We start from the raw sequence: 19142 nt of genomic DNA on the forward strand, positions 1-19142 counted from the left end.
AGAACTGGTCATTCCTGGACTTTTTCAGAATTTGCAGTTGCCCAGTAGGGGGCGGCAAATATAAACGGATAACGTGCCCATAGCGAATCTGTTCATATTTTCGTATTCTGTCCCCTGCAGGCTCCACTTCCACGTCTGTTACTCCCCTTTTCTCTACTCGTGTCCAACTGCTCCCTAGCTAGTGACATAAGGCTCACGGCAGAGCATTCCTTCACACATTTTGGGCATTTTGATTACTTGCTTATATAAAATACACATTTTAAAATCAGCCAAAAAGGAAAGAACATTTTAACTTAACCAAGGTCCTATTTTTGAGTGTGTTTATGTTAAAACTTGTCTGGAAATAGCGGTGTTTAAATATGGCTAAGCACATCATTTATTTCTCATTCTTATGAAGCCTTTTGAGGCTATGTCCAAGAATCTTTTCCTCTAGATGGAAAGGCTTCTGGCCCTTTAAATGGGAGGTGTTATTTCTGAACGTTGGAATATGTGTACAGGTGACATTTCATCTGTCTCTTTTCACTTCATAACTGTGGGTTCTGTAGATGTGAAGAGAACCATTCAGTCCTTCCTCACATCCCCAGATGCCTCGTGATGTCTGTCTTTTTAGCTATGTGGGCTTCGATGGTTTTAGAAAGTGCCATCTGGGCGCTTGTTATTATTCCCCCCCCCTTTCTGGTAAATATTTGATCATTGATTTTATTCGGCTCAGTTCAGAAATTCTGATAGTACTTTGTATTCCAACTTTTTACACGCTTAATTGTTTGAGATTTTGATCTTGTTTTCTATATTTATTGTGACGTTATTGACATGCCCAAATGCTTTCTTCTTTCTCTATAGGCACCAGAATTTCCCGAGTTCACCACTAAGGTCCAAGAAGCTATCAATTCCCTGGGGGGCAGTGTATTTCCTAAGCTTAACTGGAGTGCCCCAAGGGTAGGAACACATCAGTAAATCTCTCACTGTTTGAAATATTCTTTGTTTTGCTATTTCTTTTTTATATCCCCCACAGATATAATTTTATTCCTAATTCTAGGGAAAATACTGTGGAATTTATTTTTATTTTCCTCCTCCTATTTTCCTGATTTAGCACTTCCCTGGGTTTGTAAAATACTATATATTTTGCCAGAAGACAGTTGCAATCTCTCATGTTGCTGATCATGCTAGAAATCTGAGGAAATCCATTCTCTGCCCCTTTTCAAAACTTCAGCTGTTCACAGTGTAACAGGAAATTTTCTCTTTTGAAAAGTACTGAAAATTAAAACACAAGACCAGGGCACCTGGGTGACTCAGTCGGTTGGGCGTCTGACTTGGGCTCAGGTCATGATCTCACGGTTCGTGGGTTTGAGCCCCATGTTGAGCTCTGTGCTGACAGCTCACAGCCTGGAGCCTGCTTGGGATTCTGTGTCTCCCTCTCTCTCTGTCCCTCCCCTTGTCTCTCTCTCCTTCAAAATAAACATTAAAAAAAAAATTAAAATGTCAAAACACCTAAAAAATAGGGCCGTTTGGGAAATCAACAGACATTTTCTTAAATTGTGTTTTATTATAATAGTGCATTGACAAGATTTATTTATTTTTTTTTATATTTATATTAAGTTTTGTGGAAAAATTTGTTCTTTTTTCTAATCCAATAGAAAACAACTATGTCAGCAAAGCTCCTTTAAGGAATCAAAGACTTATTTATTTACATTTTCAAAAATCATCCCATGTGCCTATCTTTGCTTATTCTAAAGTGAAAGATAAATTCTACCTCATCTAGCCTGTAGTTTTACTTACTAAAATTAGTTACACATGTATAGAATTAAAATTTTTTATACAATTTAAATTTTTAAAAGATCTATATGCTTGCTTCCCAAATAAGCAGATCCTAACATTTCTTTTTCTTCACCATTTCTTCCTCTTCAGAGCCAACTGCTTTCACATATTTCAGTGCGTTCTTTTGTTATTTTCCTCTACTTTGCTGTAGCTATAATACCCATTATTGCTGCCCATTTGGGAATGAGAAGATTATGCTCATTCCTCTCTTTCCCATTGTTTTATATTCCATTCTCCTTCTTCGAGTAATAGCATGTTTTCATTAGGTCAGGACTCCCTGTTTCTCCTGTTAGGGTAACACAGACACTGTATGCACATCTGATACATGCTTCACAAGATGACGTAGTTTTCTTTTTTTTTTTTTTAACGATTATTTATTTTGAGAGAGAGCTCATGCGTATGCATGCATGGAGGGGCAGAGAGAGAAGGAGGGAGAGAATCCCAAGCAGGCTCTTCAGTGTCAGCGTAGAGCCTGATGTGGGGCTCAATTTCACAAACCTTGGGACATCACGACCTGAGCCGAAATCAAGAGTCAGATGCTTAGCCCAACTGAGCCACCCAGGCACCCCAGGATGACGCAGTTTTCTTACTCAATCTTTTGTTTTTCTTGGAGTTCATGGTTTTCTACGCATAAACCGTTGTTTCAGTGGAGGGAAATCTATGGTCAGTGTACCATTTTCAACTAGAAGCTCATCATCTTTTTCATTGGGGGAAATTATAAAGAAGCTATTATAACGAAGTCATTGAGACTCATTTGTAGTTTGTATATGAACAGTAATTTGAATCATTCCTTACTGCTGAACTGGGCTGAGGCTTTCCACTTAAGATGGATATATTATTTTGGTTTTGAGTTATTCATTTGTTCATTTATATTTTATTTTCTCTGTGCCTACCATGTGCCACTGCTTTCTTTCACGTAGTGTGGATAATTTTTGGATAGTTTTTTGCAAACATTAATTTTCTTAAAATCACATTCCTGTCCTGTGTCTGATCTATGGGAGAAGTATGCTGTGTAAGTGACTTAATTATTCTGTCCTTTTTAGGCATGTTCTGCTAAGCTTTGTGCCTCACATGCCTGCTCTTGTTACCTTTTTTTTTGGTTCATGTGTGTGAGACATTCACCGTGTAAAGCTGTGATGGTGCAGATTGATAGATATGGGTCTAAACTCCAGTCCTCACAGTTCAGGTGTCCCAGCTGTCACTGCCCAGAAACAAAAAGAGAGAAAGGATCTCCTTTTTCTTAGAGAGTAGCTGGTCAGACTCTTTACACCTTGATCGTTGAGCTGAAGTGTCAGATTTCTAATATTTCTTCACCCCTCTTTTCATCATCGGTGAGAAAAACACAGGGAAGTGCTTGCACCTGAGCGGGATGGTGAGGACCTGTGTGTTTGTAACCCAGCGTCCCCCATGCAGCGGCCCCGCTCTTCACTGTTTAGAAGTATAATTTGAAATTGGACAGTACAGCTAAAATGTCTTACCTCAACTTTTTCTTTAAACGTAATGTGCATTGTTGATTCTGTGTATAGGCCTGAGCTTCATTCATAACAACTAACTTGGAATGTACCCTAAGTAGCATGTGCTTTGTCATTTAGGATGCGTACTGGATAGCAATGAACAGTTCTCTGAAATGTAAAACCCTCAGCGACATCTTTCTGTTGTTCAAGAGCTCTGATTTCATCACTCGTGACTTCACTCAGCCGTAAGTATGTCTCTTGATCTCCCATGTCAGTAGGTTCAGTACTTGTGAGAAGTTTTCTGAAGGCGAAATGCCATTACTTCCAGTACTGTTAAAAACAGCCGTTCCATAGAACAGACCTATTAAAGCAAACCTTCCTTTTCCTTTGATAGTAAATGCTCCACAGTGAATATTCCTAAATATCAAGGGCTTTCTTTATATCTGCTTATTAAGTATTTTGATAATTTTTTTATTGAAAAACCAATATATGCTCATCATAGAAAAACAAAATTAGGGATTCGAGCTAAACAAAGGAAAGTAAGCACCCATGATCTCACCACAGTTGGTTTTATATACTTCCAGAATTCTTCCTTTGCGTACATCTAATAAAGATATGCCTGTCCCTAACCATATTCTGATTTTTTTTTTAAAGACAGAAATGGGATCATGTAGTTCACACTGCTTAGTAGACTGCAGTGTATAATTAACATCTTTATGTCATTAAATACTTGTGTATATCATTGTTTAAAATTACCTTAATGGTATTCCACTGGATAGCTATGGCATAATTTGTTTGATCAGCCCTCTATTTTTATATAGTCCTGCTATGAATATCCCTGTGCTAAATTTTTGTGCATGTTCCTAATTTTTTTTTTTTTAGAATAAATTTCTGGAAGTGGAATTGCTGTTTTCCTTTCTTTGCCAGTTAATTCTGTAACTAAAGAACTTGACCCTGTGCTGTCTTTATCATAGGCAGGTAATGCACCTGCACTGTTGACCTGTCGGTGGGCTCTTTATACTCTTGTTCTGTCACCAAATAGTAGGTATTCTAGATTTCCCATCCTACCCACCTTTTTTTTTCTTTTTTCTTTTTTTCTTTTTTTTTAATGTTTATTTATATTGGGGTGGGGGGGAGAGAGAGACAGACAGACAGACAGACAGACAGACACAGACTGCTCACAAGCAGGGGAGCGGCAGAGAGAGGAGACAGAGTCTGAAGCAAGCTCCAGGCTCTGAGCTGTCAGCACAGAGCCCGATGTGGGGCACGAACCCATGAGCTGTGAGATCATGACCTGAGCCAAAGTCAGTCGCTTCAATGACTGAGCCGCCCAGGCGCCCCTTCCATCCCTCCCATCTTAAACCAGTCAATTCACTTAAACTAATACTTAAACTGACCTCTCACGTGAAGTGTCTCACAAAATCCAGCAACTAAGCAGGTGAGCAGGGGTGCAAACACGGTGCGCACTTGCCACTTCTTGCCCATCTGTCCGTGTAGTTCACCCTGCCCATTCACCCCATTTCAGCCTCAGATCTTTTTTTGAGGAACCTGGAACCAAACAATAAATTCATTGCACGTCGGTTGTGTATCTACCCTTTTATATCTGAGTTCGGTACCTCAGACATTGACTTTAGTATTACAGTAATCAAAGAAATGAAATTCAGTAATAATAAATGAGTGTGGTTATGTTGTAATGTTATTACAAAGGGGTTTTACCTGTATTGATATTTTTGGTTCATCTACAGAAGAAAGCTTCGTATTGTTTTGATATTTCATTGTCCACCTTTTATGATCATGTTGGCACAGATACTACTAGGTGTTTGGTGGCCCTTGTTTTAGTAATAATGCAGTGGCATTTCCATTCCAGGAGAGACCCTCTGGTTAGAGGAAGTGATGGCTATCTTCTTTGTCCATTATAAAGCCTTTTTTTTTTTTTTTTTAAGTAGGTTTCATGCCCAGCGTGGAGCCTAACGCAGGGCTTGCAGTCATGACCCTGAGATCAAGACCTGAGCTGAGATCAAGAGTCAGACGCGGGGTACCTGAGTGTCTCAGTCCATTAAGCATCCGACTTCGGCTCAGGTCATGATCCCATGTTTGTGGGTTCGATCCCCGCATCAGGCTCTGTGCTGACATCTCAGAGCCTGCAGCCTGCTTAAGATTCTAGGTCTCCCTCTCTTTCTGCCCCTCCCTCTCTCTCTACCCCTTCCTTGCTGTCTGCCCCTCCCCTGCTCGTGCTCTGTCTCTCAAAACATAAAATAAAAACTTAAAAAAAATTAAGTCGGATGCTTAACCGGCTGAGCCACCCAGGCACCCCCATTATAAAGCTTTTTGATATCTAATGCTTTAAGTAAAGAGGTCTTAAAATATGTTACATTAAAAAATGCTCTGTACCTGTTAGTTCTTCAGATACAGGCTTTCATGTACCTTTAATACTAGTTGCATTGAGAGTATGAGGACATCTTTTCCTTTCCAAAAATAACTGTAAGTCACTTTTAATTCTCTGTGGCTAGTGGTGTTTTATATCACCTTTGCAGTTTGCTGAACTGCTGCTTCTTCCCAGCTCACCTCTCTCTCTCCTTGTGCATGAATGTAACTGGGACTCCAGTAGAAGATGGAAATACCCGTCAGTTGTTTTGTATTCTGTACTCTTTGGTTTTTGCATGAGGGGGAAGTAAAGTCAGCAAGTGAATTTGAGGCCCCGGATTAAGAGCGTTTACCCGAAGAGTACCAGCCTTCTCTTAGTCTAAATAATTGAGAGTCGGCAGGAGCAAACCCCAAGCACGGAGCTTGCAGCCTTTCATCTGGGTGGCTCTGAGTCATCACCCATTTCTGGAAACGTTTGTCGGTAGTAAGCTGCATGCCAGTAAGTCTTGTCACTGCGCAGAAATCTTTATTGACAGGATCTCCACCGAAAAATGAACTTGTGTCATATTAGACCTTTCAGGACCCCTTAAAGATTAAATTAGGAGTCTAATTTTTTAAAGTAGGATTGTATTAATGGTTTAATCTCTTTCCTTCTGTTGGCTAGAAAATTGGCCTAAATCTGTTTAGTAATTTGTTTGCACAAGTTAGTTACTAGAGCCCAAACCAGAGTATGATCTCAGTCAACGTCATGCTAAATGTTTACAGTATTTTATAGTAAGGTTAGGTTATAGTAAGGTTATAAATGCCTCCCCCTAGCAATGCTTCAAATTAAAATATAGTAAAATATTGTAAAGAACTTAATTTTATAAGAGTTTAATTACTAAATAATAAGGAATATTATAAATAATAATAAATATAAGCATAGACCATAATAAGGCATTATGGGGTATTATATAATCTGTGATATGTATAAGATTATATAATATTATGAAAGTGACGTTATGTTGTTTATACTATTTTGGGGCTTGCCTCAAAAAAAGAAACAAAGACATTACAGTTAACAGAGGGCCAACTCAAAGCACTTGACGCATGCAGAGTTTTAAAAAATATATTATTTAACAAGGACTCTGGAGCTTGGGTGTTTCTGGGGTTGGTTGAGCAGGTCCTCGAGGTCTCCAGGGACCCCGGCTCTTTCAGTGTTTACGCACTCTCATCCTTGGCTCGCTGGCTTGGTATCTGGGATTATCACCCGATGGTTACGTGATTGCTGCTGCGGTTCTGAACATCACATGAAGACCTGACGGTATCTGCACCAGAAATAGAAGGGGTGGTGTGTTTCCTCTCACTCTTCTCTGTGTGTGAGCAAGTAAAGCATTCTGGAAGCTCTCCAGGAGACTTCCTGTCAGACTCATTGGTCGCACAGTGTGACCAGCCTAATCCAGCGATGGTCAGGGAACAGAAATGCCGTGACTGGTTTGGACCGGGGCTGTCACACGTGAGCACGCGTCAGAATCACCTGATGGGTTTGGTGAAACAGAGATGGGATTGCTGGTCCCCTCCCCGAGTTTCCGGTTCAGTAGGCTGGGAGCCGGGTGCAAGAATAATACAATTTCTAAAATATTCCCAGGTTATCCTGATGATGCTTGGGCAGGTCCACACCTTGAGGACCGCTGAGATTAACCGGCACGTGCATCCCTGGCATTCGGGAGGGTAACGAGAACGTGAGTGCTTCCTGATGTGTTAGCAAGGATGGAGGTTGGGAAGAGCTAGTGGGAGACTAGTACTGTCGGCCACAGCTGTAATCCAAGACAGAATATTAAATACTCTTCTTTTTCCCGTTCCTCAACTGGTTATGGTACACAGGAAGCTTTAAAAAGTGGAAGTTGGAAGTATGACACATTGAATGCAGTGTGTCTGCACTGTACTCACTGAGCAAATTATTGGCCCAGATGTAAACATTTTATGTGGTTAGATTTGTTGAATATCATGGCTGCTTTCAGTAATTATTTTCTTGATTAAGTGGCACTTCAGTAGGCCAAGGCAAGAAAATAATATTCGCTATTCAGTTGGCATTTAGAAGAAAGGGCTGAGCAAATAAAAAAATTAATCCATTAAGTGTTTCTCTGAGGGACTTTTCACCTTTGAGATAGGTTTGACTAGAGGTCAGGAAATTTCACTTGGCTTAGTAGTTTAACTGCTATGCTCTACATAATTTGTATGCATTTTTTTTAATGTTTATTTTTGAGAGAGAGAGCACAAGTGGGGGAGGGACAGAGAGAGAGGGAGACAGAGTCCGAAGCAGGCTCCAGGCTCTGAGCTGTCAGCACAGAGCCCGACGCGGGGCTCGAACCCACGAACTGTGAGATCATGACCTGAGTCGAAGTCGGACACTCAGCCAACTGGGCCACCCAGGCTCCCCAGTTTGTATGCATTCTTAAGATTATTACAAAACTGGTTATTAAACATAAAATTCAGCAAATAGTCTCAGGAGTAAAATTTTGTGTGTGAGTTAGACCTTTATGATTAAAAAAAATTTTTTTTTTTTTAATGTTTATGTTTTGAAGGAGAGAGACACAGAGTTTGAGCAGGGAAGGGGCAGAGAGAGAGAGGGAGACACAGAATCCGAAGCAGGCTCCACTCTCTAAGCTGTCAGCACAGAGCCCGATGCTGGGCTCGAACTCAACAAGCTGTGAAGTCGTGACCTGAGCCGAAGTTGGACGCTCAGCCAACTAAGCCACACAGGCGCCCCGGTGCCTTGTGACTTTTAAGACCCATTTAATTAGTTGACACTTTTCTGCTATAGATTATATTAATTTTAGATAGCATATTTTATCTTTTTGAAGAAGAATTCTATGAAAAAAATTTTTTTAAATTTTTTTTTTTTTTTACGTTTATTTATTCTTGAGACAGAGAGAGACAGAGCATGAATGGGGGAGGGTGAGAGAGAGGGAGACACAGAATCCGAAACAGGCTCCAGGCTCTGAGCTGTCAGCCCAGAGCTCGACACGGGGCTCGAACTCACGGACCACGAGATCATGACCTGAGCCGAAGTCGGCCGCTTAACTGACTGAGCCACCCAGACGCCCCTCTATGAAAATTTGAATGAACACACCCAATGATCCTTTGTTCAGTATCGTTTTATTTTTATCTTTCCTTTTCTACCACGGGTGAAATCTGAAATGGAGTCTGTGCCCCAGTGCTCCTAACTTGGTTCCTCACAAGCAGTAAAGTCTACAACACCACAACTTTGATACGGCATGTCCCCTGGCTTTACAGTTTTCTTTTCTCTTTTTTTTTTTTTTCTGCCCATGATTTATACTTTTTCTTATACTTAGTAATTGTTTCCTCTGAGGTATAATGTCAGCTTTCAAGTTTTTTACACAGTGCAGGGGCCTCCTTTCTATCCAGACTGTAAAGCAGGGAGTTCAGTACTACTTTCTCTTGTTACCTTGTTGAAAATTTCAATCAAAGAAATTACCCAAGTTAAAATAAAATACTAACCCAGGTGTCGTAGACTCTGGGTCTAGAGTTCTCTCTGGTCCAGCAAGAAAGTGGGGGCAGGATTAACAATGTGAGAGAGGCTAATGTCCCTGAAGGAGACAAGAGCCCCGAGTAAGGGTCCTTGCTCCATTTTTATTAGGATCAGAAGGCTTACAAACATAGTGATGGATGTGCACAAAGACAAGGAAATCCTGAACTTTTTAACTCCTGGCTGGGCCTGAGGGAAAGGGGGTTTGGGTCAATACAAAACAAAATCCTGGCGCTGGGCAGAAGGTTGCTTACAGCAGACTTGAGGCCCCACCTCTGTTTACTTAAACTGGCCTAGGGGACAAGAAAGACGGAGATTGCTACCTCAGGGTCAGCAAGGCACCTTTCTTTTGCTAACTAGCTCCGCCCTGGGAAACTTCGCCCCGCAGGGGTCCATAGCCCTATTTACCTGTTTACCTAATTTGGTCCTTCCTTCCTGTGAAAGCAGCTTTTCTGCTATTGTACTAAACTGGGGGGGGGGGGGGGCGCGTTACCACCCTGAATACCTAATCTTGTTTACCTCATCATGGATGTCTTCATCCTGAGATTCCCTATTCCTATATCTTTGTCCTATACTGGGGGCCTTTGTCCCGCTTTACCTGTACTGGGGGCCTTTGCCTTTACCTAATCTTGTTTACCCAAATTTGGGTATGTACACCCTATGGCTTTCTAATTCTTTATGCCTTGTTAACCCATCGCTGCAGGCTCAGGGAATTCTTAAGCTTATTCCCCACACCCAGGAAAAAAATTTTTAAAAACCAACATGGTCATAAGTGTATATGGAAATGGCTATTAAGTGCTAATCTAATATAGCTAGGCTGGTCAGGTTGGCAGATCTTCAAATGCGATTCAAAATGTTCTTATTTGTAGTTACAAAAGAACTTTAAGAAACTGATCATTAATTTCTGGTTCTGCCTAAGTAACAGGCTAAGATAACTTGAAAAATGTTTTGTTACAAGTATCTAAAAATGCTAGATAAGATATGAGCTACTACACAAAAATGTAAGGCACAGCTGAATTCACAAGAAACAAACGGCAATCCCAGATGCAAGAAATGGAAAGAGGATGGACAATCAGACGCTTAGGTAGATAAGCCTTTCAGGGACAGTTACCAGAACTGATAAGGGACATAACTTTTAATCCCTTACTGGGACTGGAGGCCAAGCATTAAGCCAAAATGAAGTCAAGTTCTGGAAAAGAGACCCTATTGCACCTCCAGTAAAGGATGAACTAGAAAACAATTCATCCACTGGCACAGAGACCAGGAGGCAGAACTGAAACTCCTTGTGCTTTGGGTTTTGCATTTTAAAGTGTTGAGACCTCAGGCCTCTACCTCACAACGAACTTGGAGTACAAATTTAAACCACCTGTCTGGTTGGAGCTCTCCCAAACTAAGACATTAAGGTAAAAGTCAGTCCCTGAATCATTTTACCCTTGAGGCACCTAGAAGATGCAAACACAAAGTGCTCTGGAAAGACTTCGGCAACCCAGGCCTCAGGGGGACCCTCAGAGAAATGAGCTGCACCGGATGGGTGCTTTCGGCAAAAATACGGAAATGCTTGAGGAAACAGCACACCAGGCCCCCAAACTAGACGACAGGCAAGAGGAAGTAGAGCTGTATGAGTTTAAAAGCAGAAGTCGCAAAGATAATGTAAATGACGTGTTTTGATTACTTACACTCCTAAAAAGAATCGATACTCTAAACAAGTTTTAGGTTTGTTAATTTACATAGAAGGATTGTAAAACCTCCAGTGTTGTTAGTACTGTAATTGTCTTACTCATTTTACTCTTCTAAACCTGCCTTCTCCAGAAGGTAAATGGAATCTAAATATCCACACACAGCATTCTTTGCGGTATTTCAGCTGAGCTCCTGCAAATGTTATTATTGACTGGCTCTGCTCTCTGCTCTTGTAGGGTCTGTACCCGACCATTTGCTTAATCATCTTAATATGAAAAAGCCTTCTACAGTAATCCCACACACCACAGACGTTCTCATCTCCACCTTTTGAAACTAGTCAGGTTTTTAAAATAACATTAAATGCTAAACCGGTCAACACTTAAATAATGTTACAAGATGGGAGAATGCAAATATGTTTTAAAATGTATACCTGTTTTGGGACTTCTGGGTGGCTCAGTGGGTTGAGTCTGACTCTTGATTTGGGCTGGGGTCATGATCCCAGGGTCATGGGATCGAGCCCCGCGTCATGCTCTGCACTGAGATTGGAACTTGGTTGAGATTCTCGCTCTCTCGCTCGCTCGCTCGCTCGCTCGCTCTCTCCCTCCTTCCCCCTCCCTCTACCATTCTCCCGCTCACTCATTCTCTCTCTAAAATAAAAATTAAAAAAATAAAATGTGTATCTGTTTTGAAGTAGCAATATGAGGATTAACCAAGTGAAATCAGTATTTGTAGGAATATTGAAGCATTAAAAATATTCGACAAGGAATATCTGGATTTTGGAATTGTGCCTTTTGGGTTTCCTGTAGTGTTTTAAAAATAGGTAGATATAGAACCTTAATCTACCTTGTTCTTTATAGAATATTAATAAGAACTATCCTCTGTTACCAGACATATAAAAAGTATGCCACCCACACGATTGAAGTCACATTTCAAAAATACAGATGGTCCTAGTTCTGTGACTACACTAACCATTAAGATAATACCCTGTTATTTTGTCCTTTGTCATCTCTCTCCTTTCATCTCCCTGTATGTTGTAGATACATTTACATTAAGAAAAGACAGGCAGTCAGTTCAGTTTTAACATGATAATGAACTATTGGTTAGTTGGAAGCCAAAATATTAACTTTTTTTCTATTGAAATAGAATGGACATAACGTTATATTTCAGGTGTACCACATGACGATTCCATATTTGTATATGTTCCAAAATGTAAATTATTAACTTGTAAACTTGAATTGGTTTCTTATAAACTGATAAGAACAAATACTACACTTGATCTTAGCCAAAAGGCCGAGAAGCGATTGAATTGGTTTCTTATAAAAGCAATACATGTATACTTTGTACTTTTATGTATGTTTTAATTCTTAAAATTAGAAGGTAAAATTAAAGTGTATAGATATATATGTTTTAAGGATAAATGGAAAATATTTTAAGGATAAAAGGAATTTTTATGATAGAATTCATAAAATAATTAGCAATTTTTTACTAATTAAAATGTTTAGACTGTTAAACCAGGAAGAAAAAGTGAGGGATCTTTTGAAATGAAGAAAAGTTTATTATGGACTATTGTGGACTATTAAAAAAGATGGTCAAAGACTTTTTTTTTTTTAGATGCATCTGGTATTTGTGGTATTTTGTTGTGGTTTTGTTTGTTTGTTTGTTTCTTTTTGCTGAAATCTGTGAGCTTCAGCAGCAGCTGGAGGAGGGTTTCATACCCTTCCTACCACTAGCTTGATCTCTCACCTTTCAGAGCCTTGGTGTCCTCATGTGATAAATGTGGATATTAATAGCACTTTCTCATAGAGCTTTTGAAAGGATTAAATGAGATAGCAAATGTAAGATCCTTCCTTTGGTGCCCATTCAAGAATACAGGGAAAACCCACTGCTTTTTAACAAAGCACATTGAGTGTACTTCTCTTTGTAATTCAGATTTTATCAACCGATGCCCAGTTGTTAGTGGGGATAAAAGTTTTTTTCTGATGACCTCAACCAGCCAAATAAATTAGAATTGTTTCTGTTTGGAGTATAGGTCACAAATGATTACAGAGAATTCCAACCTAATCGAATGTTCAGGGAAATTTAAAAGCTTTTGTTTAAAAAAAATTTTTTTTTAATGTTCATTTTTGAGAGAGAGAGCACGCACGTGCGCTTGAGTGTGAGTGGGGGAGGGGCAGAGAGAGAGAGAGAGAGAGAGAGAGAGAGAGAGAGAGAGAGAGGCAGACACAGAATCCCAAGCAGGCTCCAGGCTCCAGGCTCCAAGCTGTCAGGCACAGAGCCCAATGCGGGGCTCGAACTCACGAACTGCGAGATCATGACCTGAGCTGAAGTCGGTCAGTTAACCTACTGAGCCGCCCAGGTGCCCCCTAAAGTCTTTGGAAACTCAATTTTACTTTAAATTGCTTAAAAGAGATCTTTTTTTTTTTTCTTTTAAAGAGATCTTTAAAAGTATTTTCTGTTTTGTTTGCGTGGTGTTTTGTTTTGTGTTTGTTGTTGTTTTTTTAATAACAGTGTCTCTCCACCACAAGTTTTGCTCACTCTTTGTTAGTATTCTCCAAGGTTCTGTCATGTGCCTGAGGTGATCCCTTCCATTTACTTCTCAGCTTTATCTCTTACACCCATGGGATCACCTCCAGATAATTGTCTCCAATTCCTCCTTCTCTTTGAGTTTCTTAATTTCCAGTTGCTTCCTAGACCTCTCTGTGCGGTTCTCCCGGATGTCTCCAGCTCTCCGCATGCAAACATAGTTCCCTTCCATCGTTCTCTCACCCGTCAGCTGCTTTCCTTCCGGTCTCAGTGAATGGCATTCCCATCACCTGCCAGCCAGTCATTGATGACCTCAGTCATCCCGACCTCTTTCTCCCTCACCCCTCACTTCCACCAGGGCACCAGGCCATGTTGGCTTTGCCTCCTGAATATCTTTACATCGTGCTTTCCTCCTTCCCTGCTCCCGCTGCGACAGCTAGACCCTCATCGCTCCCCAGCGCTATCGGACGGAGCCTTCTAACTGGTTCTCTGCCTCCCTACTTGCCACTCCCCGCCCCCCACAGGCTATCCAGTACCACTGCCACAGTGAAAGCCCTCCTGCGTTTAGAAACTTGCAGCGCCCCGTTGTCTGTATAATGAAGTACAGCCTCCCTAGGGAGACAAGAGCCTTCACAATCTGAATGCTCCTCCCTATCCCAAATTTCTCTCCAACCTCATCTTTTTTTTTTTAATTGGAGTATAGGTGACACAACGTTACATTAGTTTCAGGTGTGAAACAGTGATTTACCAAGTCTGTGTTTTATGGTTTGCTGACCATACGTGTAGCTACCGTCTGTCCCCATACAGCGCTGTTACAGTCCCACTGACTAGATTCCCTTTGTTGTGCCTTTGATCCCTGGGACTTACTCATTCTCTAACTGGAAACCTGGATCTCCCAGTCCCCTTCACTTTTTGCCCGCCCCCCTACTGCCCTCCCCTCTGGCAACCATCAGCTTGTTCTCTGTGTTTATGAGTCTATTTCTTATAGGAGTCTGTTTTTGCTTTTTGTTTAACTTAAGCCTCGTATCTTCTTTATCCATTCATCTATCTGTGAACACTTAGGCTGCTTCCTTATCTTGGCCGTTGTAAGTAATGCTGCAATAAACATAGGGGTGCGTGAATCTCTTTTTGAATTAGTGTCGTGTTTTTCTTTGAGTAAATACCCAGTTGTGGGATTACTAGATCATATGCTAGTTCTACTTTTAGTTTTGTGAATACCTTCCATACGGTCTTCCACAGTGGCTGTGCCAGTTTGCATGCCCACCAGCGGTGCGCGAGGCCTAAGCCCATCTTTTGGCAGTTCTCCCCTTGCATTCTGCACTCCCATCAGGGCCCATCTGCAGTAGTTCTCCACATTCTGCATGGCCGTTCTCATTTCTCGTCCTGCTTTAGCACATGCTTCCCTCTGCCTTAAATGTGGACCTTCCCTTCCTGCTGACTGAAGCTTTCCTGACCTCCCTCCTCCCTATACAATGGAGAGCTAATCCATTTTTCCTTTATGCTGCCAGAGTATTTTTATTCTTACTTTCAGTGTTTTAAGTTCTTTGTCTACTTGTTAGGCGTTCCCCACTAGACTAACCTCCTAAAGAACAGGGGACTTGAGTGATTTTAGCATTCCTGGTGTCTAGCCGGTCCTTGGCATAGGGAGGTATTTAATAAAGGCATTTAATACGTGAAAAATTGTTCATGAAATGGAGGATTTTTAGAGTGGAAAGCAGTTTACTTAAGGAATGAGTAGTTCTATCAAATATTTTTTTAAATGGCATGCAGTGGAAGGGTTAGATTATAACTTTGTGTGGCTTTAGATGGTAGAGTTGATGTCAACAGAGAAGTAGACTTCTGGTTTAGCCATAAAAAAGAAGGCAGTGAGTATTGTAAAACCTCAGCGCTGTCCTGCCTTCATTTGGAATCTATCTTCAGATAATCTGAGTTGTAGTCCTGGCTTGGTCACTAAATTTGGTCTTTTCTGGGTCTAAGTTTCTTTGTTTTTTTTGACCGAAAAATGGAAGTAACGCTTATATGGTTGTTTTGAGGACTAGTGAAATAACATCTCAGAGTGCCTTGGCTAACGTCTGATGTTCGATAGTGCTTAATAAAGGTTTATTGGATTTGAATTAGCCTCCTGTTTCTGGATGCTTCTAGTAAAACCTACTCTCACATTGAATGTAAGTAATGTGTGTACATAAACTGGCACCATAAAAAAGATTCAATTGCCTTTTTTTTCTCTTAAAGATTTATTCATTGTACTGATGATTCTCCAGATCCTTGTATAGAATATGAGGTAAGGATTTATTTTTTTAATTTTGATGAAATTGATAATCCTAGATGAAGATGTTTTGAAAATTGCTATTTATTCTTAAGCAGAATGAATAAATTTTTTTGGATCAATCTCTCTGGCAATCTAGAAGCACTGAATTTTTAAATTTATGAAAAATTCATACAAATATATACACACATGCATACAAAGTATATATATACTATAGAATGTACATATTTTGTAATAACACAAATAGCTTTGTACCCAGCATCTAGCTTAACCTGGGTAAGCTTTTTAACCTGGTATATGAAGAAAAAATAGTAATCATCATTTTACCGTTTAGGCCCAGTGGCCCTTTTTATTTTTGTGTTGTTGATTCATTTTGCAAATTACATGCAGATGTAAGAATGAAAGGATAGTGAAAATGTTATTAGAAGTAGCAGTGAGAATTCAGACATAGCAAAACCAAATTTATATTCCGTATTTTCCTAGTTTGAGGGTATTTTACACCCCCCACCCATGCCCATCCCAACATCAGCTGTCACTAGTGAATCTGGAACATACTTTTCTTTGAAATCCTGACTCCAGGTTTCAGCTACATGCCTGATAGGCTCTTGCTTATTATCATCACTCCTGGTTCTTCCTGCACTTGGCTTGTCAAAATGTAATACTTTTGAAAACTTTGATAGCTTGTAATTTGTTGAAGAGAGTGGCCAGCCTGCTCCATAATTGTAAACCATTTGCATTTTGGGATTTATGACACCAATTAGAATCAGTTCACTGGTCTTTTAAAAAAAATTCTTCATTGTCTGTTTGCTGCCACTCACTTTTGTACACATGTGCTTTCAAAACTTGTCCATTGACTCACTGTATCACTTGATACAGTTAAAGCATATATTGATGTATCTTCTATGGTCATGCCATGGTGTGGAATAATTTACTATTTACCTAGGCCACCGAACTGGATCTCTTAGTACTTGTAATGGAGCTTTTTATGTACCATTAGTGAGGGGTTTTTTGGCTTAATAGCACAGTATGAGCATTTTCCCAAATCATTAAACATTTTTATAATGTTATTTCTGTGCACATATTATATTCTTGTCTCTTGTTTCATTGAACAAACATCTATTAAACACCTGCTGTATCTTATTACTTGGTGCTTGAAAACACAGTGACAAAGATCATTTCTCTAGTCTGCCCTGAGGCATGATCTTTGTTGAGATGTCATCTTCTGTCCCCAAGATTCATTTCCCCAGCAATTTGTGCTTTTATTGTTTTTTTGGGAATATCCTATCATCATGTTAAGGCACAGCATTTAAAACTCAGCTTTAAAAGCTCAGGAAAGTAATACTAGAATAATTAAAATGAAAAAAGTTGTAAGCAGAATCCTGGATAGTCGTGTTCCTTTTGTGTATATTTAAAAAGATACGTATGTGTGCTCCATGCTCATATATTCATAGATTACTTCTGTAAAGATATGTGAGAAATTGACAGCACTGATTACCTCTGAGGAGGAAGACAGAGGGACTGTATGGTCTTGCACGGTGGTGGGGGGTGGGAAGAGAATTCTTTTACCCTCATGGTTTTTTGTGTTTTTTTTTTAACATTTATTGTTGAAAGACAGAGACAGACAGAGCATGAGCAGGGGAGGGACAGAGAGAGAGGCAGACACAGAATCTGAAGCAGGCTCCAGGCTCTGAGCAGTCAGCACAGAGTCTGACGCGGGGCTCGAACCCATGAACTGCGAGATTATGACCTGAGCCGAAGTCGGATGCTCAACGGTCTGAGCCACCCAGGCGCCCCCGCCATGTAATTTTTTAACTGACTATAGTATATGTGCTACCTGTCCAAAACATTTTAGTAAACATTATGCAAATTCTTCCCAAAATTAATGTTTATAGCAATTGCTTAAGTAAATATTACTATAGCTCTATAAAACTATATTTGGCAGTATCAGTTTTTGCTTTTTTTTTTTGGTATTTTGAGAGAGAGTAGGTGGGGAGAAGAGAGAATCCCAAGCAGGCTCTGTGCTGACAGCACAGAGCTCCACGTGGGGCTGGAACTCGCAGACCGTGAGATCATGACCTGAGCTGAAATCTGGTGCTTAACTGACTGAGTCATTCCGTTGCCCCAGTATCAGCTTTTAATAGATGACAGCAGTGTAATTTTTTAGTTTGGGGTTCTTCATTTAATAATTCATTTCTATTTTAAACATACAGCACGTAAAAAGCTTGACCAAGAGCTCACAATAATGAAAATTGAAATCAGTGCATTTTAAAATCTTAGACATATTTTAACAATGTAGATTTTTTTTTAAGAAAAGAAATTTACTATCAAAAATTTAAAAGTATCAGAAATTACGCGGAATTTACCACCTGAACATACCCTCAGTATTAGCATTTTGGCATTTAACTTCCCTTTCTTGAGATGTGTATATCTGTGTATATATACTCTCTTCATTACTTTGCATATCATTTTTTTTTCACTTAGTGTGAACATTTTTCCAGTTCAGTAGGTATTTTTTTGTATCAGGATTTTTAGTGGCTGTTTATCCTATATATTTGCTGTTTTACTTTATAACATTCCTTAAGCACCTGTTAGTTATTACATACTTGTGTTGGGGACATAAGATGAGTAAGACCCAGTTTCCGGCCCTTAGGAAAGTTGCTAGTTAGGAAGGAAAAGAGCCCTGTATCAGATTATCATAGTACAGCTTGGTATGCATGGGCTTACTCTAGAATGTTAGGTACAAGAAACTGGGAGCACAGGATATGGGAAGGGGGAATACTGGGCCCACTGGAGGGAATGCCAGGAATGAGGCTTAGAAGAATTCAGGTTCCATCTCTTAGGTCGTAAAGGGCAAAGATGTGTATGTGAAGTGTGTGCCAGGAAAAGGGAGCCTGGAGGCACTGGCCACTTGTTAGAATTAATACTTCACAGGAACAGGGCTAGTCTTTTCCAAAGAAAGGTCAGAAGCATGCATTTGTCAACTATCCTATTTATAAAATTGTAGCAATTCAATAGTATATGAGAATTTATACATGTTAAATAATTATGGTAGTAGGACCCATTTATGACTTGGGGCATTGTTAGAATTATTTTACTTTAGTGGGAAAATCATGGGAGGGTTATAGGAATTTTTAGTGATAAATCATAATAATTTTATCAGCATCGTACACAATGTTGCTAAGGTAGATAACTCGGAAATCGTTTTATTTTTTTGATATAAGGGGTGAAGAACATACGAATTACAGGGCAACTGTACACAATGATGGTAGGGTTCGACTTCATCCTTGGATATGTATATCATGTCAGAGCTCTCAGAGTGATGAGTAAGTGACAGAGATGCATTTTGTCATAAACGGTTGCAATAGTGCTTCCCCTGCTTACTGAATTAATAGATCTGTCCCCTACGTCTCATGATGAGAATGGTTTATGATGCCATTTTTTAAAATTTGAGCAGCATATTTATTAAATAAATGTTACAATTTTATGATAGATGAAAAGATACACAGGGAAAAGT

General features: G+C 39.9%; 1 protein-coding gene and 1 pseudogene across 4 annotated transcripts in view; one reads left to right on the forward strand and one right to left on the reverse strand.

Annotated features, from left to right (window-relative positions):
• Positions 1–19142, forward strand: part of CDC123 (cell division cycle 123) — a 59527-nt gene that overhangs the window by 22191 nt on the left and 18194 nt on the right. For 3 of the 4 annotated variants that reach the window (XM_049626852.1, XM_049626855.1, XM_049626853.1), the window contains 3 exons: positions 841–936; positions 3408–3514; positions 15595–15643. In XM_049626852.1, the coding sequence (XP_049482809.1) occupies positions 841–936; positions 3408–3514; positions 15595–15643 (252 nt within the window). The remainder of the gene's footprint in view (positions 1–840; positions 937–3407; positions 3515–15594; positions 15644–19142) is intronic. The other variant, XM_049626854.1, reaches the window with a different exon arrangement.
• On the reverse strand, positions 12035–12141 carry LOC125920585 (uncharacterized; annotated as a pseudogene).

Source organism: Panthera uncia, chromosome B4 (genome assembly GCF_023721935.1).
Source record: "Panthera uncia isolate 11264 chromosome B4, Puncia_PCG_1.0, whole genome shotgun sequence".
In the NCBI taxonomy this organism is placed as follows: domain Eukaryota; kingdom Metazoa; phylum Chordata; class Mammalia; order Carnivora; family Felidae; genus Panthera; species Panthera uncia.